The 22,576-nt window shown below is 41.9% G+C and overlaps 1 protein-coding gene across 15 annotated transcripts in view; it reads left to right on the top strand.

The window, feature by feature from the left end:
* The window catches only part of SYTL4 (synaptotagmin like 4), a 73,917-nt gene extending 53,623 nt beyond the window's left edge, over positions 1 to 20,294 (top strand). For 10 of the 15 annotated variants that reach the window (XM_008536386.2, XM_070605318.1, XM_008536388.2 and 7 more), the window contains 12 exons: positions 5,928 to 6,029; positions 6,501 to 6,576; positions 6,914 to 7,004; positions 7,120 to 7,223; positions 7,739 to 7,834; positions 8,890 to 9,068; positions 9,363 to 9,465; positions 9,983 to 10,144; positions 13,714 to 13,822; positions 15,678 to 15,777; positions 16,534 to 16,742; positions 18,675 to 20,294. In XM_008536386.2, coding sequence (XP_008534608.1) covers positions 5,928 to 6,029; positions 6,501 to 6,576; positions 6,914 to 7,004; positions 7,120 to 7,223; positions 7,739 to 7,834; positions 8,890 to 9,068; positions 9,363 to 9,465; positions 9,983 to 10,144; positions 13,714 to 13,822; positions 15,678 to 15,777; positions 16,534 to 16,742; positions 18,675 to 18,823 — 1,480 coding nt within the window. In that variant the 3' untranslated portion in view covers positions 18,824 to 20,294. Of the gene's footprint in view, positions 1 to 5,927; positions 6,030 to 6,500; positions 6,577 to 6,913; positions 7,005 to 7,119; positions 7,224 to 7,738; positions 7,835 to 8,889; positions 9,069 to 9,362; positions 9,466 to 9,982; positions 10,145 to 13,713; positions 13,823 to 15,677; positions 15,922 to 16,533; positions 16,743 to 18,674 lie in introns of those variants that run through there. The other 5 variants (XM_070605315.1, XM_070605314.1, XM_008536390.2 and 2 more) reach the window with 2 other exon arrangements.
* Positions 20,295 to 22,576: the final 2,282 nt, after the last annotated feature.

Here is a 22,576-nt window from a genome sequence, read left to right as displayed (position 1 = left end):
GTGTGTCCTTGGTGAGTTCTGTCTTCATTGCTGGAAAATTTTTCTGCATTGTATCCTCTGAACTCTTTTTCTGTTTCGTTAGTTAAGTTCTCCACCTCAGGGACATTGGCTTTCTTTATCCTCCATTTCTGTCCTTTTCTTTAACTATCACATGCAGAGAAAAAGAGAAAGATGAAAGCAATTAACCATGATTAGCCCAACCCTTTCCTCTTTGTTATTACTTTGATTTTCTTCCTTCCCTTCTTCGCTCCCTCCCTTCCTTTTTCCTGTATCTAGTTTACTTATTTGAATGAATCATCTTGTTTAGGTTTTAATTTGTTCTTTGCTCTCAGTCTTGCCTTTTCTCTAATTTTGTTGTTTTATCATCTTGTATTTGAGCTCTTGTGCTTTATCAAATATATATTCATATTAAGTTCCTCTGTAGTATAAAGCACTCGCAAGAAATCTACTTCTTTTCCTATGGTTATATTCTTCTCCAGAATGGGTTCTTCATCCATCTTACAAGTTGTTTCTATTTCTCTGCAGCCCATGGCATATTTATATATCTGCCTGACCGTTTCTTTTCATTTTGCTCCTGTTTAACATGGGAAGTTCTGTCTACGTCTTTTATTTGCTCTGATATAGTGTGTGTGAATTCTTCTTGACAGGCCTCTCACATCAACTTGAAACAATTTATTTCTTCCCCCCACACAACTATACTTTAGTTTAAGGATAGAATATTGCTTTCTTTTTTTTTCTACATTTTTTAAATTGAGATAACATTGAGTTCTATATACTTCTGTTTTGTAACCCGAGGGTAGGGGCAAAAGGCAACTTCGGGGTCCTGGGTTTTGGTCTCCTAAAGTTGTCTTAAAGGTCTGGGCTCACTCAGTCCAGCTCTGGCTGCATCCTCTAGCTCAAACCAGTGCCACAAGAGATGACATACCCCAGCAGTCTCGTCTGCCTTTGTTGGGGTCCCCCAGTGATACTTGGGGCCACAGATCTTGAGGACTTATGTTTTCCTTAACTTATCCCAGGACTGCCTACTCACGTGGTCTGCACATCTCCACACTGGAAGGAGTTTTTCTGAGCTGAATATTTCTTCTGTTTTCTTGGCTGTGACTTTTTGAACTTTATGACTTGAGGCTTTACTCCTTTCCTCATTTCGTTGCTGCTGGTGAATTTTTGGCTTTTTATTTGTTTTTCTCTTTCCTAACTTCCCCTCAAACAAAGAGAAATGATTTTATCATGTTTTATATGATTGTTGAAAAGCAATATAGAAATATAAAATGAGTTCCCAGTAACCTCACTGCTTCTGCCCCAGACAATTATAAATAGTCATTAATAGTTTTGGTGTATATATTACCAGACTGTCTAAATGTACAAATATGGCTTGGATTCTTAAATTTTAACTTCTTTTTTGAAGAAGATTGTTCTATATACATGTTAAGTAAAAAAAAGAAAGAAAGCTTTAAAAACTCAATAATACGGATAACCCAATAGAAACTGGGCGAAAGATTTGAACAGACATTTCCCCAAAGACAATATATAGATGTCAAATAAGCACATGAAAAGATGTTCAACATCATTAGTCATTAGGGAAATGCAAATTAAAATCACAATGAAATACTACTCTACCCACTAGAATGGCTAAAATTGAAAAGACTGACCGTGCCAATTATTGGTGAGGATGAAGAGCAACTGGGATTCTCGTACCCTGCTAGTGGGCATGTACAACGGTGCAGCCATGTTGAAAAACAGTTTAGTAGTGTCTTAACAAGTTAAATGTGCACCCACCTCGTGATTCAGCCATTCTATCCCTAGATATTTACTCAAGAGAAGTGAAAGCATATGCCCATACAAAGACTTGGACATGAATGTTCATACAGCTTTATTTGTAATAGTCGAAACCTGGAAACGACCAGATATCTATCAACAGGTGAAGGGATAAACTGTGGTTTGTTTACACAATGGACTACTAGTCAGCAATGGAAAGGAATGAACTACTGATGCATGCAACAGCATGATGAATCTCAAAATAATCATGCTGAGTGAAGGAAGCCAAAGAAAAAAGGGGATGTACTACTGTATGATTCTGTTTGTAGAAAATTCTGGAAAATGCAAACTAAATTTTAGTGACAGAAAGCAAATCAGCACATACTTGGGGACAGGGGCAGGGAGGGAGGGACAGATTACGAAGGGGTGCACGGAAACTTTTGAGAGTAATAGATGTTCACTAACTTAAATAACTCAAGGTGTAAAAGGAGAAAATTATAGAAAAACGTTAACATCTTTCCATGTCAGCACCAAGGGTCTACCTCATTCTCTTTGCTGCCTGTACCATGTTTTGTTGTATGTATGTCCTGCGAGTTTATCCACACGGCCTTGAGTGGGTGACTCATCTGTTCTAGGTGATGAGGCCCCCTTTTTCCTTTGTGGATAAGGATAAGAATGGCTTTTATTTCCTGAACGTGATTAACACATCTGACATCATCGGTCAGAATGTAATTTTTGAAACCTACTGCTTCTGGCTGTCTATGACCTCTCGTTTCATTGGACCCAGAAGACTCTTATTTGTCCTAAACATGGAAACAGATTAAGTGGTCATAAATGATCCTTTTCCATAAAATTATGGAGCCTTTGAGATAATTTAATTCAACCCCCTTATTTTTACAGAAAAGAAAGCAGGATAAGTGATTTACCTGAGATCATACAGATAGTTAGAGCCCAGGACTCCCATCTCTTAGTCTATTTTTTACTGCACAGATGTCAAATAATTGCTTTTTTGCCCTAGGGTTGTTTGTATCAGCCCTGGATCAGTACGTATTAATCTAGGAAAAAATACAAGCAGAACACCCTCTTCATGGACCATTGTTAAAGTACCTCTCTAGAGGAATGGTTCTAATTTGGCTTCTGTATTCTTTCGGGCAAAGAGGGGAAAAGATTGATTCTGAAGTAGAAATGAAATCAAGTTCCCTGCTATGTCTTGGACTATAAAGTTAATACATCTCTCAAGAAATGACCGCTGTTTCCCCTCTTCATGCCCTAGGATTTCCACCCCTGCTGTCTGTTTTCATCGAGCTATCTCAAACATCATGTGCTCACTTGGAAAGTTCATTCCTTCCTGCCTAAGACATTAGAGATTTTGGTTACTTTGTTCTTTGTTCATTTATTAGTTCATTCGTTTAACAAATATCTGTGAATGCCAACTATTTGCCAGGCTCTGTTTTAGGTAGTGGGATATGCTGGTGAACACCATAAGGTCCCTTGTTGGTGGAGCTTAGATCTGGGGGTAGGGGACACAGACAATAACTAATCAAGTAAATATATCATATCACATGTTGACAAGTGCAGTGGAGAAAATGAAGTAGACTAAAGGGATAGGGAGCATGGGAAAGCATGTGTACATATGTTGTTTTATTTAGGATAGCCAGGGAAAAGTCTTAATAATAAGGTGACATTTGAGCAAAGACATGAACCAAATGAGAGAACAAACCCAGAGAGTATCTGGGGGAAAAGCATTCTAGGCAGAGGCGGCATCAGGGATAAAGACACTAAGGTGAGTTTGTGTTTGGCATGTTTGAGTAACCTGGAACTGAGTGAGCCGGGGGGAGTGGCAGGAGATGAGGACAGAGGTGAGGTGAGAGCAGGTCATGTCGGACTTTACTGGCAATTTTAAGGACTCTGTCTTTTACTCTGAGTGAGAAAGACACCTCTGAGTGACATGATATTATTTTTTCTTTTTTTAAATTGAGGTAAAATTCATATAATATAAAATTAATCATTTAAAAAGTTTTAAAGTGTACAATTCAGTGGCTTTTAGTACTTTTAGAATGTTGTGCAATCATCACCACTATCTAATTTCAGAACATTTTCATCACTTCAAAAGGAAACCTTGCACCCATTAATCAGTCACTCCCCATTTCCCCCAGCCCGTAATCTACTTTCTGTCTCTATGGATTTGCCCGTTGTGGACATTTCACATAAGTAGAGTCATACAAAATGTGGTTTGTATGACTGTCATACAAAAAGCCGTTTGTGTCTGGCTTCTTTCACTTAGCATGTGTTCAGGGTTCATCCATGTTGTAACGTGTATCAGTACTTCACTCTTTTTTATTGTTAATAATAATTCATTGTATGGATACACCACATTTCATTTATCCATTCATCCATTGATGGAAATTTAGACTGTTTCCACCTGTTGGCTATTGTGAATAATGCTACCGTGAACATTTGTGTACAAGTGTTTGGTGGACACATGTTTTCAGTTCTCTTAGGTATATACCTAGGAGTGGAATTCTTGGGTCATATGGTAATTCTATATTGGACTTATATTTTAAAAGCTCATTTTGGCTGTTGTATGTATGTAGATCGTATGGGGACAAGGACGGAAGTAGAATGTTCAGTTAAGAGGCATTGCAACCATCCAGGAGTTAGATGATGGTGGTTTGGACCAGAATAATGGCAGTGGAGGGGGTGAGAACTGGTCAGTTCTAGATATACATTGAAGATAGAGCCAAGAGGATTTGCTAACTGATTGGATTTGTATTGTGAGAGAACGAGGGAGTCAAGGATGATTCTTAAGATTTTTGACCTGAAAATTAAAAGGAAGGAGTTGCCATTTGATAAAATTGAGGGAAGAGCAGGTTTGGGAGAAGATTAAGGCCTTGGTTGTGGACTTGCTGCGTTTGAGACATCTAAGCAGAGGTGTCAAGTCGGCTGTTGGAAATACAAGTCTGGCGTTTGAGTGAGAGAGAAATTTAGGAGTTATTAGTTTACAGAGGCTATTTAAAGCCATCAGACTAGATGAGATCATGTAGGGGTAATTTTAGATAGTGAAGAGAAGCAGTCCAGGGAATAGGCCTGGACACAATCCAAAGATTAGAGGTCTAGGAGATGAGGAAGGTCAAGCAAACAAGACTGAGAAGGAGCAGCCAGTGAGGTCAGAGGACCAGGAGAATGTGGGGTCCTAGCAGCCAGGTGAAATTCCTTGAGATACTTGAGGAAGAATTATTTTTCTCCTTTTCTTGCTGCTTTCACAAATTCCTCCAGGTAAGGGGCCTAGGAATTGTGTCCTTCCCTCTAGAGATGAGGACTGTTGTTTTGAATGATCAGGGTCATCTTTCATTCAGCTGAGAAAGAATTCTGGTCATCTGACTACTGTCTTCAAAACATACTGCTTACTTATGTATATACTTTAAGCCCCACTGAGGGCATTTAGTCAAGAATTCAGTCAACAGATATTTGAGTGCCCACTCTATGCTGGTTTCTCTTCTAGGCATTGGGAACACAGCAGTGAACAAGATATGTGGTCACCGATCTCATGGAACTTAGTCTCATGGAGGAGAAAGACATTAAACAAATCATTTTTTAAAAATTATTGAACAAATTAAATAATTTGCTTAAAAGACATAAACAAATAATTACATGTGTGATGACTGCCACCAAGAAATCAGGATGCTTTAGGAGCACATGGGAAGGTTACTAATCTAGACTTGGGGTGGAAGCATGGTCAGAGAGGTTTGGAGGAATTGACATATAAGGAGAGACGTGAAGTAGTAGATTTAGCCAGGTGAAGAAAGATGGCCATTGTGGAAAGAACATCCCAGGCAGAGAAAAGAGGGAAGAGGCAGAGCTTTGGCATATTCATGGAACCAAAACAGCTTCATCATTCTGGAATGTAAAGTATAAGGAGAGGTGGAGGGTGAAAGATGAGTCTGGAGAGGTGAGTAGGGGTCAAACATTAGGGATTTTCTTGCCATGCTAAAGAGTTTTAACTGAATCCCAACAGCAGTGGGGAACCACTGAGAAGTTTTAAAAGTGTACTCAAATATTTAGCTTAGAAAAATCACTTAGGCTACCATTGTGAGTGGGCTAGGAGGAAGCCTGACTCCTCCTGGCAGGAGAGCCCACTCCCTTTACATATCAGCTCTTGGTTTTTATTCTAGTATGCCATTTGAAGTGACCAAGCTGAAAATTGGGAAGAGTGTGCTGGAGGCTGAGAGTGAGAGTCTGGATAGCTACACGGCTGACTCAGATAGCACGTCCAGGTGAGATCCCTGCCAGTCCCTGAACCTCCACCCAACCCGAGTTCTCATTTTGTTCTCTAGAGTCAGGATGCCTTCAGTATTCCTGACTTGTCCTTGGGAAGTCGAAAGAAGTATTTTCTTTGACCTTGCCATAAGTCTTCCAGTAAGCACCTCTGCAGTTGGCTCTGAGCACAGTTTTCTGGAGCATGCTAGCTTCCACAGCCTGCTCCACCTTGGAAGAGTCTTCCTGGACCAGCAGCAACTGATGCTGTTGTCCCTTAGGAGTGGGGGTGTGAGTGGTTGTATTTACGCAAAGTTGCTTATCTGATCGTCTACACTCCTTCAAGGTAAATCAGATGTGAAGTTTACCTTCTGGATTTGGTTACTACAGTGACACCAAGCCAGTGGCTCTTCTTCCATGGAGCTTGGGTCCCTAGAGAGAAGGGGGAGAAGAGGAGGTGATTGTGTTATAACTTCCGTGTCTACCTCTAGGAGAGACTCTCTGGATAAATCTGGCCTCTTTCCAGAGTGGAAGAAGATGTCTGCCCCCAAATCTCAAGTGGAAAAGGTAAGCTTTAGTTATTGGTTAGCACCTCTCTCTCTCTCTCTCTCGCTTTCTCTCTCTCTCTTTTTCCTTTAAATCAAGAATTCATCTAAACAAACTTTAGTTCAGATTCACTTGAGAGCATTGATCTAAGGTTTTGGTTGAAACATGTGAGCAAATAGATTTTGTACTACTTCCTAGGATTAAATTAAATTCCTAAGATTAAGTTGATCTTTCCTTTAAGTTTGTCATAGTTCACCGAAAATCTGAGCGTTTTTCTTCTTAAGGCTATCCTTCCTTACTCCGTCCTTCCACCTACCCAACTGTCCTTTTCCATTTCCTTGCCCCTATTCCTTCCTAGGAAATTCAGCCTGGAGGTCAAAATGTGGTATCTGTTGATGAGAGTGAAATGATATTCAAGAAGAACACCAGAAGAATCCTCAGGCCTTCAGGTAGCTGGTTTCCCTTCATGGCCTTTTGAAATTGATGTTCTGGGTACCCTTGATGTATTCTTGATATGGAGAAGAGTTGGTCTCTCTTGATATGGGGTTTTGGTCTTCCACTCAGAATACACTAAATCTGTGATTGATCTTCGCCCAGAAGATGTGGGGCATGAAAGCGGCTTCTTGGGAGACAGAAGCAAATCCGTGCCAGGCCTCAGTGTGGATATGGTAGGTACCCTTGTATTTCATTTGGTCACTGTATGAAATTTTACATATCTAGAGTTGACTGTCGTAGCTGGTACTCTCAATCAACCTATTTAATTCTTTAGGAAAAACCAACGTGAATCTTGATTCCCCCAAATTTCTAAAGTAAATGTTGCTCAGTTGCTTAAAGAAGAAGACTGTCTTCGCTGTCTCTTTTGTCTTCTAATACAGTGTTTGGTATATGGTTGGGGGCTCAAATAAACACTTATTTTGATTAAAATGTAGAGGGATGGCTGGGTTGGGGCAGTCAAATGGGAAAGAGATATTCTTATTTTATTCTTTTGAGATTTGAGAAAGATGGTTGTAATATAGTGTAGAAGCCTGAAATCAGGAGATGTAAAAATAAGGATATGTGCGTACATGTCCACATGACACCTCAGAGCTTAGCGACAATTAGGGCTCTCACTAAAGGAAGGATATTAGTCTTTGAACTTTTAAAAAATTTTTATTAACTGTGAATCTATATTTTACTGTTCCAGGAAGAGGAAGAAGAAGAAGAAGAAGACATTGACCACCTGGTGAAGTTGCATCGCCAGAAGCTAGCTAGAAGCAGCATGCGAAGTGGCTCTTCCTCGGTAAGTTCTGTTAGTTCTGTGGTTATAGGCATGTTGGGGTACAAGGAAGGAAGGAAGTGCCTCCCAAGAGCAGAGTCCGGACCTGGGGAAATCTTCCTCATCCCTCTTTCCAGGTAAGTGAGGTGTATTTGTTCCAATCCTCAGTTTGGACCATAGTTGCTTAGTGCACAGCTAGGTGACTTCCTCAGCCTCTGCCCTGGAGATTTTTATGTCAGGTAATTACGGCTGGAGACGTTCTTCATCACTGCCTTGTGAACAGTAGCCCATAGCTTCTCTCCTTAAAGAGGTGCTCAGGCCATGAAGTGAGCAACATCAGATTTCATCATCAGGGCCCACTCCAAATCTCACATTCCAGGGCACTGAGTGTCATGAGAAGGGCCCTGGCAGGGTTAATTGGCATCAGGGTTTGAGTAAGGAGCAACAATACCAATCAGAATCATGAAGTTAGAAGGACACTTAAGAATCAGGGCCTAGTTCTGTCGTAAGTATGAAGAGTGATGCATAGGGGAAACAGAATCAGGAACCAGGGCGAGTCGAGTTTGTTCCTGCTCACACACAGGAAGAGAACGGCGGCCTTGGAGAGCCAGTTACTACCTGAGAGGAAGATGTCTTTTCACCTCTGGTGATCTTCCCTTCAATTCTGATGCAGTCACTTTTCTTTATAGGTCTTGTTTTAATTAGTAAGTGACCCCTTCTATCCAACGTTTTAGCATATATAACACATACCAAAAATGGACATAGTTGCACTTTACTTGTACTCCTTGCCCACTTTCTGAGGCAGGTGAAAATTAACAATAAAATGTGTAAAATGAGAGGAAGAAGAGAAGCTAAGAGCCTAGGGGAGCCATGGGCTGATTTATTAACCCAGACAATTGTGAGTGCTACGAGCTCTGTCTTATACTCTGTGTCCAAGACTGTTGGCAGTACTGACTTGTTGCAGGGGCTTCTGAAACTTGTATTTTGTTCAGTGACTAGCTTTATCCTGAGGGAAGATGTGAGCGAAGCGGCAGGGGGAGTATGCCTTCACCAGATGTTTGTGGGTACATTCTCTTCAGAGTACAATCGGCAGCATGATGAGCATCTACAGCGAAGCTGGTGATTTCGGGAACATCTTTGTGACTGGCAAGATTGCCTTTTCCCTGAAGTATGAGAAGCAAACACAGACTCTGGTTGTCCATGTGAAGGAGTGCCACGAGTTGGCCTATGCTGATGAAGCCAAGAAGCGCTCTAACCCGTGAGTGCTTCTGGAATCTGACTGATGCTCTGAGAGAGCTCAGACCCTAACATCTCTCTGGGCCCTCTTGAACTGAGGTTATCTTTTCCTGGGCAGACAGGGAAGTGTGATTGAGATCGCTTAGGGGAGATGTGGGAAAGGGACCGGGATAGGGAAAATGCAAGAATGACATGTCTAAGAGGGCTTGATGTGACATTTTCGTTTCGTCATGGCATATGTATGTGGAGAGCAAGGAAGTGAAGAGTGGGCTTGAGAAAAGACGGCAAATTACTCCCTACTCTCCTTGGTTTCTAGATACGTGAAGACTTATCTTCTGCCTGACAAGTCCCGCCAGGGAAAAAGAAAAACCAGCATCAAGCGGGATACTGTCAATCCACTCTATGATGAGATCTTCAGAGTAAGTATCTGGATCCTCAGGGTAGGAGAACTTGTTCTGTCTTGTGCGCTAAGCTGTAGCTGTTCCTCTGCTACATGGCTGGTTGTAGCATGTACATGTACCTCATGTCTGAGGATACACTATGGGCATCTGTTCACATCCCGATCTTCCCGAGAAGAGAAAAAGGTGATCTGGCTTCCTTGGATTGTTGTGAAGCTGGAGATTCACCTGGCCACAAATCTCATTTTAGAAGGTCATTTGGGATCAAGAGCCTCCATGGCATTTCTTTTTGAATGTTCCAGTGTTCTCTCACCCACTCAAGGAAAAATTGATTTTCCAAGTCTTCCCATGGAATATGGTAGGTTTTTGTGAAATGGGGTAAGTGGAGGCTTTGAGTGAGGAAACTCAAAGTGCTTAGGGACTAAAGTAATTTGATATTCAGGACTGTGGACTTTGGATATGGTCGCTCAGGTTTTGGAATAATCTATTCTGAGGAATTACCATGAACTAACCATCTTGGACTTCTGTTCTTTCACAGTATGAGATTCCAGAGTCTCTCCTGGCCCAGAGGACTTTGCAGTTCTCGGTTTGGCATCATGGTCGTTTTGGAAGAAACACTTTCCTTGGAGAGGCAGAGGTCCAGATGGATTCCTGGATGCTTGATAAGAAACTGGATCATTGCCTCCCTTTACATGGAAAGGTAGTTGGCTTTAACAACTCCTTACAGTTTGGATCTGAGGTAGAATTGTCTGCAGTGACCTCTGCTGATACGTGTTGGTAACGTCTTTGAATGTAGTCTTCTGTTGAGTTCTGGCGCACCCTGCTGGGGTTTCTGAGTCTGACCGTGATTTCAGATGCACTTGCATGTCGAGTGTGAGTAATCTCTTCTGTGTAGCCCAAAGGATGAAGCCATGGTTTTCCTTTGAAAAGTCTTTCATATGTGTGCCAAGCTTTGCTTCCTCACCTTCCAGAGTCTGGGCGTATCCTAACATCCTAACTTGCGCTTCTTATTTACGCTAACCTTTTGGGTGTATCCTAATCTGCGCTCTTTCCAAACTAATCTTTTCCCTAAAGAAGCAGGAGGTAAAGCAATTCATGGAGTTCCAGTTACTGTGCTCTTGGTCACACAAGCCAGGGAAAATTTTACTTTGGGGTGGCATCTAAGGTGAGAGGGTAGCAGTGTGCATAATAGTGCCTGTTGTCTGAGTGCAGACCTGGATTTGAATCCTGGTTCTGTTATTTGCCAGCTAGGTAAGTCACCTAACTTATATGAGCCTTAGTTTCTTCATCTATAAAATGGAGATAATAATAATATTCCCCTCTTGCAGGATTGTATACAAAGTACCCATCAGTGCCTGGCACATAATGCACATTCAATAGGTTACTGTCATTCTGGTTAAGATGAAATTGCTAGGACTTCTTGATTATCAGAATTGTTCAATGGCAAGGTTCTTCTGTAAAATTTTTTTACACTAGCATTTTAAATGCTAAAAATGGTACATGGTGCATAGAATCTCTTTAGAAAGATAGATAAGAAACTAGTAGTAGTGGCTGCCTCTAGGAAGAGAGACTGTGGTGGGGGCAACTTAGTTTTCTCTATATGCCCTTTTATAATGGTTGAGCTTTTTACCATGTCTACATATATTGCTTATTAAGAAAATTAAGAATAAAAGGATTTATATGCACATGGTTCAAAATTAAAACAACATAGAAGTGTATAAAAAGAAGAGTAGGTTCCATTCCCTAGAAATAACCACTGTTATCAACTGCTTGGATATATTTATAGAAATTTTGTACTAAGCAGCATGGATACACATGTATGGATTTATATTTTTCCCTTTTACACAAATGGGCTCATATGAATCTCATTGTGTATATATCCCTTCATTTTTTTCATTTAACAATTTATCATTTATCATGGACATCTTTCTAAGCCATCACTTACAGATCTATCCCATTCTAATCGCTGTGTAGTATAATTGCTTGTATTATTATTTATTTACCATTCCCTCACTGATGGGCGTTTAAATTGCTTTTTTTTTTTTGCTGCTGAAACTCTGCTGTGACATGTCTTGGCCTTCTTTTGTGAATGTAACTATAGGAGAAATTTCTGGTGGTGGAATTGCTGAGTCAAAGGAAATATACATCCAATATTTTGATAGCCACTGCCCTCTAAAAAACATAGTAACAACATTAAATCTATCCCTTTAAATACTAATAAAAAGAGGAAAGCAATTATCATCAAACTATAGTATCTTATAAGAAATTTAGAATTGCTTAAGCATTTGGCATGCAAGTCATTCTCTCAGGGGTCTACAGTTGATGTAATTATATTGGAAATGTCACTGTAAACCATCATAAACAACTACTAATAAAAATGTTTTACGTCAAAAGAAAGAACTGCATTAGCATGAAGGTATTTGCTCTTTGCAATTATTTTGAGCTGGAATGAAAATAGGCTACTGAAACCAATATGCCAATTTCCTGCTAAGGCTAAACTCCAATTTTTAAGAGTCCACTGAAGTTCGCAATCTAGAAATTAATAAATTGTGTAGACATTTTAGAAACAACAAAAAAGGCCACTCTGGTATCACATATATTTTTTAACTTAAAACATTCTACCTTTATTATCTCTGATTTTTCTCTCTTTTTTTTTTTGCCCTAGTAATCCATTTGCTCCCATTCAGTTTTCTCTTCCTGGCATCCACTTCCCTATTCTTTTGTATCTCTTCCATACGCTGAACTTTGTGCATTCTGGGCATGTGGTACATTTTTCCAAACCAATGGGGATTCTGCCTTCTTGGCATCAGTATGCCTAGTGGTGAGGACCTAGGCTAGAGGAGCCCCCATGGAACACAGGCAGGTGAAAGGGCACCTCTGGTCTGCACCAGCTCATGCTCTGGATACCAGAGCACAAGGAACAGAGCCACCACCAAGAGAGCCACTAGAGTGAAGCAGTTCTGCTCTATCCACAGCCAATGAGCTAGGCCACTTGCTGCTCATCCAAGACATTCATTCATTCACTCTTGCATTCATTCAGTAAATATTTGTGGAGTACCTACTATGTGCCAGGTACTTTGCTAAGTGTCAGGCATACTAGGATGAACCAAAATAGGCTTGATTCCTGTCATCCTGGCATTTAGATTCTAGTGGTAGAGTAGCTCATCAAAAGTAACAGAAATAAATGTAAAATTAAAAATTCTGGCATATTCAAATCCTTGGAACAGAGTTCCAGCTAACCCTCAAATCTGTGCAAAGTCTCTTCAAAAAACATTTTTTATCTTTGAAAATCATGTAAGTGATACATGCCATTCTCACTAAAAAGGCACTATAGATATATACAGAGTAAAAAGTGAAAGCCCTCTTTCCTTCCCCCATTTCACTCCCTTCCTAAGAAGGAACAAGTGTTAAGTTTGTCTGTGTCCTTCTTGGGTTTTCTATGCAGTATAGTGTAGTGGTTAAAAGCATGGACTTTGGAACCCGTCTGTCTGAATTTAAATCCTGCCTCTGCCAATTACTAACTGTGTGACCTTGAGCAAGTTACTTAACCTCTCTATTCCATAATCTGTAAAATGGGACTAATTCTACCTATCTCATAGGGAACTATTTTAAGGATTAAATAAAATGATATACTTAAAGTACTTATAACAGTGACTGGCATTATATAGTGATAATGATAATAATCATTATTTACGTACATATATATTCACATGTACAAATATCAATATGTTTTAATGTAAGTGGGCTACTTTTCTGATCTTGCTTTGTTGACTTAACAATACATCTTGGGTATCTTTCTATGTCAACATGTGCAGATTTACCGCATTCTTTTTTGATTGCATGCCATATGCCATATGAGGGCATTAAAATCACTCATCTAACCTTTTCTATATTGATTGACATTTAGATTGTTTCTACTTTTTGGCTATTACTAACAGTGCTGGCAGCAAGATTCTTCATCATGGTGTCGGTACCCTGTGAGTTTGTGTGGCAACCTTGCTGAAGACCTTTGAGGGTATTTGGAATCTAGTAGCTGTATCCCCAAGGTAGCAAAATAGTGGGCATTGCAGAAGACTCTTGTTCGTTCTTCTTCAGCTCCTTCTGAAGAAACACCTTAGAAACCTGTGGCTGCCATGGCCCAGGGACCCTGGAGTGTATTCATAAGGAGAAGGATCCTCTTATGCTGTGAAGCTATTCTCGGGGGTAATTTTAGGTCCCAACACCTCCTGAGAAGCCCAGCTTGACCTGTTGGGTTTCCCTTTGTTTCAGATCAGTGCTGAGTCACCGCCTGGCTTGCCATCACACAAAGGCGAGTTGGTGGTTTCATTGAAATACATCCCAGCCTCCAAACTCCCTGTTGGAGGTGACCGGAAAAAGAGTGAGTTTTCTTTGGGGCCCTGGATTTAGCTTAGTTTTCTGCACAGGATCCATGTGAGGCGGTGCTGGCTAGCGGCTAGCACTGTTGGAGAGACCAGATTGAGATGTGCCCTGGATCATCTTCCAGGGAAGATTCCTTTACTAAGTAAGCCTGTTCTGACTTTTTCAACCAGAAGGGAATGCCTTAGGGTTGGCATTCTTTTTTTTATTTTAGGTCATTAAACTGACTTGGTCTTGGTCCAGCTATGGGAAGCTACTAAGAGGGCAGAACAGAATAGAAACTTTGGAGCTGAGAAAAGGTGGTTGGAAAGGGAGGTGAAGTATGAGGGATAGGAAGCTGAAGGCTGAGGAAGGGAAAATCCACACACTAGGCACTGTGCTGGTGACTATGGATATGTAGATGAATAAGACACGATATTTACCCTCATTTGAAGAGCTTAGTTTAGCAAGAAAGGCAGTCATATGCTAAAAGAACACAGATAGGGGAGTGATGAAATCTGTCTGCTTCCATTTGGGAGAGCTTTAAAGAGGAAGCAATGATGAAACTGGACTTAAGACTTTACTAGGCAGAAAGGAAGAGGATGGGGCAAGAAGAGCATTTCCAGAAGAGGAGATAGCATGAAAAAAGGTGTTAAAAAGGCATGGTAAATGTGGGGTTGTGGGTGAGTGTGAGGGACTGAACTCCTTATTTCAGTGGGGCTGGAGTTATGGTATGTAGGTGTGAGAGTGGGGCTGGAATTGGAGATGAGGCTGGAGCCGGATGGAAAGGGCCTTGAACTTAATGGTAAGGAGTTGAACTTGATCCATTGGCAATGGGAAGCCAAAGTTCTTAAAAATATCCGTTCAGCAAGGTCTCATCTTAGGATTTGGGGAATCCTGTAGGATTTGGGATCCCCAAGGAGGGTGTGCAGAATGACTAGAGAAGGGAGGCAAGGATAGGACCATAGGGAACAGCAACATTTTGAAGCATGAAGAGAGGAAGAAAAGTCGGTGAGGTAGAGGGTTCAGGAGAGAGCAATGCCAATAGAGAGCTTGAAGAAGAAGGGAGCAGCAGTTGTCAAGAATATTGAAATACTGCTGGGAAGTCAGGCCAGATGAGAACTCTCAGTTCGTGACTCATCGTGACATGGCTCATCGGCATTAGGTTACATTTTCAGTGGATTAGTGGAAGCAGAAGCCATATTTCACTAGAAACTAGGCTGAGTGAATGAGGCAAAGAAGAAGAGGTGGTGAGTGTGCACTTTTTTTTTTTCCAGGATAATTGATGGTGAAAGAAAGGAGAGACATGGAGAATAGCTTGAAAAGGAAATAAGGTTAAAGGGAGATTTTCTTTTAAAAGGATCTCTTAAAAAAAAAGAGATGAGATTAGCATATATTTAGACTGAGGGGATGGGACCAGTAGAGAAAGAGATATCAAAAATGGGAGGTGGGGGGTGAATTGATGACTCCTGATGAGTCCCTGAAGGGATCAAGAACATAAGTGGAGGAGTTCCCTTTTTAAAAAAATCGTTCAACAAGTATCAGGCAACTTTATTTCTCTAAGCCTCAATTTTCTCATCTATAAAATGAGAACAGTAATAGTCTATATCTGAGGGTGGTTTTGAGAAATGCTTAATGTAGAATCTGGCACATAGCCAGTTTTCAATAAGCATTTATTGTGATTGTTGTTACTAATTGAGCACCTATTGCTTACTGTCAGGCACTGTGCTAGGTGCTGAGAATACAAGTCAGGTGTAGTCCATTTATCATGGAGCTTGCTGCCTTCAGGAGCAAGGAATGGAAATGCTACGTAGATAAAGCTCAAGAGAAATCTGGAGGTATAGGGGCTCACTTGCTATGGCTGACATCCCTTACAGGTAAAGGTGGGGAAGGGGGAGAGCTCCAGGTGTGGATCAAAGAAGCCAAGAACCTGACAGCTGCCAAATCAGGAGGGACTTCAGACAGCTTTGTCAAGGGGTGAGTCCCTGGACCAGCACCAAACTAACCAGTTTCAGGACAAGAGAGCTAAGAGAGGAACCCAATTTAACCTTTCTCTGTGGATATTATCCTTTGTGTCCTACCGCCTCCAGAAACCAACTTTGTTCCTGAAATTAGGTAATGGCAAAACCTCCGCTACCCACTGTGTCCTGGTCTGAGCTCAGTTTGGACTGGGCTGTAGTGTTGATTTCCAAAGAGAAGGCTGGTAGACAGATAGGGCTGACTTTTCCTTTGTTACAGACTTATGCTCTTAATTAATCCTGAATAAAAATCTATGTCCTTGACTCTCAAGATTTGGGAACTCAGGACTCGATTCCCCACAATATTTAAGCAATGCTGGTTTTCTACCAATTATAGACCACTCTACTGATTTAAGTTCTCTAGCAAGTCATGTTTGCCTATGCCTATAGTTATTACGATTGCTTTTATTTAAAGAAGACCTTGCCCAATAGGAATGGAAGGAAATATTTAAAACCCATTTTTGGTGGAATATAGACACAGCACACTAATAACATTATACTCATTTTCTCTCCAGGTTAAAGAATGGAATCAGGTGAATGATCTAGTGGAGGTAGTAGGAACTCTGCTTCAGCAGATTCAAAGGAGGGAGTGTGTGTACTAGGATCTGAGTGTTGACTCACTTTTCTGGGCTAGACCTGGTGGTAGGGGAAAGGGGAATTTAGATAGATATTGCCAGCTTGAGTAGGTTGTTGATTACTCCCCGCCCTCTGCCAGATACCTCCTTCCTATGAGGAACAAGGCCAGTAAGCGTAAAACTCCTGTGATGAAGAAGACCCTGAATCCCCACTACAACCATACATTTGTCTACAATGGTGTAAGCCTGGAAGATCTACAACACATGTGCCTGGAACTGACTGTGTGGGACCGGGAGCCCCTGGCCAGCAATGACTTCCTGGGAGGGGTCAGGCTGGGTGTTGGCACTGGTGAGAGCCTCTCTCCCCATCCTCACTGTCTTAAAGGCCTCTTGTATATTTCACTCCCAATATACCCCTCCCCCTCCCTGCAAAGCTTCCCTGTGACAAGAGTTGTCGGCTTTCCTCTCAGTTAATGTTCAACCAGTATTTACTGAGTGCCTACTCTGTGCCAGGCCTAGGGGAAGGCTGAGCTCATGCACTGTTATGCGTATAGATAAATGTGACCTGGATTGCCAGGAATGCTATCATCTTGCCACCAAAAAAATCTACAAACCTACCTATATCTGTACCTATAATTTCCATCTTTCATACTGCTATAATGAAAGAAGAGTCCTTTCTAGCCAAGCCAAGCTCTCCTCAAGTGTTCTGGATCACACCCTCACCTTCTCAGTGACCTTGCTATTGGAATCTCCTCTCTCTCCTGTCTGATCAATTTCATTCTTTCTACCTCCCTTCTGGAGTTGAAAACAGATATGCCCTGGTATTTCCAATCTTAAGAAACAGAAATGAACTTTCCCTTGACCCCACTTCCCCCCTCTAATTTCTTAAAATGAATTGTCTCCACTTCCTCAGCTCTCCTTTAATCCTCAATCCACTGTGATCTGGCTTCTCTCCCACCACTCCACTGAGCAAGTAAGTGCTCATGCCAAAGCTTTGTTTTCACATTACTAGAATTTTCAATGCTATTTAACATAGCTGATCACTTCCTTTTTCTTGAAATACTTAGCTTCTATTGACAGTACACTTTTCTTTGTGGGTTCCTCATTTTCTGCCCAAACTCTAAATATTGGTGCTTCTCAAGGCTTACTCTTGAATCTTCTTTTCTCTCTCTACAGTCTCTGCATTCCTGTGGCCTCCTGTGGCCTTAAATACCACTTGTATGTTAAAAACTCATAGAAAGCATTTAACACAAGCATCTAGAATGATGTTTTTATAAATGTAAGCCAGTTCATATTAGTCCCCTGCTTAAAACCCTTCAGTGGCTTTCTGTTGTACTTAGAAAACAATCCAAAGTTCTTACCGTGCCTACAGGCCCCTGTATAATCTGGACCCTCTGTTCCTTTATGATCCTTCCTATATCACCTGCTTGCGCACTATGCTCCAACCACAATGATTTCTTTCTGCTCTCCAAATATACCACGCTTATTCCCACTTCATAACCTTTGCAATTAGTGTTTCCTCTGTCTGGAAAGGCTGGCTCCTTCCCCTCTTTCAGATCTTTACTCAAATATCTCCTTCTTGGGGAGGCCCTCAGACCACTCCATCTAAAGGAGGCCCTGATCTAGGCGCTACAAATCACCCTGTTTATTTATTTTGTGATGTTCACTTCACTGTTTGAAATACTCTTGTTGATTTACTTGTGTATTTTCTGTCTTCTCTGTTCAAATGTAAGCTGCCTGTGGGCAGGACTTTTTCTGCTTTGTTCACCACTGTATCTCCAGAGCCTAGAAGAGTACCTGCTACACAGTAGGCACTCAATAAATGTTTGTTGAGTGACTGAATGTACAAGAGAAGAGGAATGAAGCCACATACAAATATGAACTTCAGGCCTGGAGTCTATAGCTAGAGAAACAGGTGCTCCGCTGTTGCTGCTTCCTTTTTAAAAAAATTTTAAGTCAAGTTGGCAATAACAGAGGGCAGCAGCTCTGCCATGAGGTGTCAGACCCTAGAGCTCTGTAACAGCCTCAGAATTAGAGGTCTCGAGCTACTGTGTGCCATTTGGAGTCCCATTTCATCAACCTGAAATCTCTTGATAGTCTCAGGAGCACAGAAATAGCTGTGCAGGATCAACAGGGAGCCATTCTCAGACTGCTGTCCCCATCAGCCCATCTTCATAGCACACTGTCTATCGGGGGTGGCTCCCTTTGCTCTGTAACCCATCTTTCCTGGTGGGCTGAGGAGTGGAGTCCCTGTTCAGCCTCCTCTGGTGTTTCTCCTCAGGGATCAGTAATGGGGAAGTGGTGGACTGGATGGACTCGACTGGGGAAGAAGTGAGCCTGTGGCAGAAGATGCGACAGTACCCAGGGTCTTGGGCAGAAGGGACTCTGCAGCTCCGTTCCTCGATGGCCAAGCAGAAGCTGGGCTTATGAGTCCCTGTCTTTCTCTGCAGGTTCAGCCCTGTCAAGGGCAAGTCAGAAGAAGTGAAGAAACCAAGAGCAAAGATTTATAATTTAATGTGTGTGTGTTATGTGTGTGTGTACAAACGTGTATTTCTGCAAATCTCATTAGGCTAGAGTGATGCAGACTTGTTCCTCCTTTTAAAGCAGGCTCAAGAATGAGGGTCTCTTCAAAATATTTTTATTTGTGCATAATTTAGTATGTTTTCAGAGTCCATTCTTTCTTATATCTTTGTGAAGTTTAATTAACTTTAAAAATCTTTTAAAACAACTTTTTATCTCCTGTCTTGCTATCCTTGTACCTACTTCCCCAGGAAGCCCTGGGTACCTTTGGCATTTGTACCAATCTCTGTTTCAAGGTGTGCCTGTCTGGGGCCAAGGCCCTGGGAAGCAGGGTTGGGTTACTAAAGACAGGAGAAGATGGGAGAGAGGTGAGTAGGTCCTTTAGCCTTCTCTAATTTAGGCTTTTAACTCCATTTCTACCGTGATAAATTTCTGGAATTTAGCTTTCAGCTCTTCTTGTTTTTAAGCAGTTTCCACCTTGCTTGGGCCTAATGGTTTTCTTTGAAAGGATAAGAAAATTCCTAAGTTCCTTCCAGTTCTAGACACCTTCACTAGACCTTTGGGGTCCCTTATCATGGAGCTGCTTTAGAAAAGAACTTTAATTAGATAATGGCCCTTTTGACTGAGTCAGGGACATGCCCAGCAATGGCTTCTTGGTGGTCCCAGAGGACCAGAGTGACTGAAGGTGAAGTGTGTCCTGGCCCGTGCTGAGTTCTTTGCATTTTGAACTGATACAGCAGTTGTTGGAGAGCTCCTCATTTCCCTTATGCAAGACGAGGCATCTTCACTCTTATGTACCACATCTTTCTTAGTATTTGTGTCCGTGGTGTGTTACCTCACAGAATATGGGCTACATACCATTATGTCAGCCAGAATAGCCAAGTACTGTCTAAACTGGTCCAGTGTTTCTCCAGGCTGGGCACTGTTAGTGCTCCAGGAAAATGTGTTCAGAGAATTTCTCAGTTATTCTGACTTCCTTCTTGAGGTGGTTTCAGTTCCTACTCTATTGTGTCCTAAACCTGACCTAGATGTAAGATGGGTGTAGTGTGTTAGGACCTTTCTAAGAAGGGTCTGGTGATCTAAGGTTCATTTTCTGAAACTCACTATTCCAGACTGACCTTTTAATTCTTACAAGTGTGTCTACACAAAGTCGTTTGTGAAAGTAGTCGACACCAGAGAAGAAATCCCTTTCAGTTGAGTCGGCCTAGGGTGGTTTCTATTGAATGTGTAAACTGCACGGAGGAGTGTTTTTAAAAGGTTTTTTTGGTGTGGGTTGATATTGAAATGGAAGGCATAACCTGGGATCCTGGGCTGTAACTTGCTCCTTTTTTCCCACCGCCTGAAGTATACGTGTGTTTCAATAAAGCTTTCTCACTTGTCAGGTGTTTGCATTTGTTAGTTCTATAGACAGTTTTGTCTTTGATGTTCCGACTTACTGTTGTTGCTTTTTACGTGGCTTGAAGGATAACAACCAAAGTGACAAATGCCTTTCCCTAACCATCCTGTGCTGAGTCAAAGAAAATTTCCCTTCCTCCGCATTGTTGCCTGGCATGCCGCTGAGCTCTGATCCCTTGTCCTTTGTGTTTGGTATCTAGGGAGAGAAGTGAAAACCCATCTTAAAAGTGGTACCACTTTCCTCTCTCTTGCAAGTACCAAGGGAGCATCTCTCTTAGCTTTGTAGACCTTGCCCCACCCAGGGAGGAGGCAGAGAGATGTGCACAGGGGAGGGAAGACATTCATTCCCCACTGTCAGCGTTTCTTTCTGGATCCTTCAATTTTTCTAGGAGGTAGGGCCTTTTTCCTTTACTCCTACTACCATTATTTAGTTTTGAGAGATATATAACACATATGCTAAGTGACCCATCTCAGAAATAAGGCTCTGGGTTTCTAGGTAGAGTCCAAGAGATTCTTGACTTCTTGTTCAAAAGGGCATTAATATATGTTGAATGCCTTTTGTGTATAAGGCTTTATGCTAGGCGTGTTATATATTATTTCCTTAATTTCTCCAGGCACCTTATGAACTAGGAAAATTTCCCTTTTCACAGTTGAGGAAAGTCAAGCCCACTGTCATGCAGCAGAGTTGGGATTTGAATCCAGGTGTGGCTCTACTGTACCATGCTGCCTCCTACGTGGGTGATTTAAAGGATTTAAAAGATTTAAAGGAAGGGATGACTCCTCTTTTCTAAAATATCTCAAAGAAATAAGCTTAGTTTACAAAGTAGGACAATCAGAATGTTTTGGCTTGTGTGTGTGTATGAGGGAGAGGGAGAGAGATGGGGGGCAGAAAGAGGAAAACAGAAACGGGGGTCTATAGAGGGGCTGCATCGGGCTGGCCCCTTTGGCTCTGGCTGTGGGCCTGATTCTGCTGCTGTCTCCTTCCCCTGCTTTAGGAGTTGGGATCTTTTGAATCATAATCCAGAGGAGGTTACAGCAGAACTTTACCTAAAGAACGCAAGATTGACTTGCCTTGACTACTCAATAAAATGAAACAGAACAAGAGCTCCTCAATTATTTTAAGCTAGAGGAGCATTTATATGCGAGAGTCAGGCCCAGGTGGGAGCTGTGTTCAGGAGGCAGTGGGCCTCCTCATGTTATCATTTGGGCCTTTGACCTTCTAGCGCGCCCTGGCGTGCTGCTTGAAGTGTTGGTGATACAGACAAGGAAGGGCATTCATCTTGTCTGATGTGCAATCTTTTGCCTCTGGAACCACAGACCCTGTCAGACCGGAGATTTCCCACATTAACTCATTGTATTTTGCCTTCTACCCATAACTTGCCTCCTGCCTTTCCCCACTCCTGTATTTTCCTGGAGGGAAGAAGGAGACGGGATTTTGCTTCAAGTTTGATCATTCCTCCTTGTCCCATTCTCCTCAGCAACTGCCTGACTTTTTATTTTGCAGTTTAAAATTGAGATATCCACTAACCCTCCAGTGGAAACAGCTTCTCTCTGACTCCCTACTACCCCCGTATGTTCTGGGCTCATAATTTATGTCCCATCACTGTGGTTTGGAGAGTGAATTTTCTTGCATTGAGAGTCTTTCATTCCCCTCTTTCCTCCTGGGCCCACTCTGAGCCTTGTGTCTGAGGAGGATTGTATATGAAAGGTGAAACCTTTCTCCTTTCTTGGAGTTGCCAGCTGGCTTTAAATGAAAAGTAGAAAGAGGAGTAGAGGCAGGGTAGCATAATGTTAAAGAACATCGACTCTGGAGCCAGATTGCTGGTGTTTAATCCCGACTCTGCCACTTACTAGGTGTCTGATCTTAGGCAAGTTGTCCAAGCTCTCTGTGCTTCAATTCTCTCGTCTGTGAAATGAGACTAATAACAGTACCTACGTTTTAGGGTTCTCGTGAAGATTTGAGAGTCAATCAATAGAATATTTAGAGTGGCACCTGGCACATAGTGAGTGCTCAAGCATTCTTAGCTCTACCTCTCCACCCAGCCTGCTTCCTTCTCTCCTCTCATTTTCCACTGATGACTCCCTGGATAAAGCTGAAGGAGAAAGGCTGCTGAGTCTTCACTGGGACGCTGGGTTCCATGAGTGTAGAAAAGAAGGTTCTCAGAGCATGGGGAAGTATGCTTTCCTTCCAAACACTGACGCACTGTTGAGGGTGGCTGAAGCTAGGGCATGGGTCTGAGCGTGGCTCCACTTCACAGTGGCCTGGCC

This window comes from Equus przewalskii, chromosome X (genome assembly GCF_037783145.1).
Source record: "Equus przewalskii isolate Varuska chromosome X, EquPr2, whole genome shotgun sequence".
Taxonomy (NCBI): domain Eukaryota; kingdom Metazoa; phylum Chordata; class Mammalia; order Perissodactyla; family Equidae; genus Equus; species Equus przewalskii.
The sequence above is the reverse complement of the archived record's forward strand: the minus strand, read 5'-3'. Positions and strand labels throughout refer to the sequence as shown.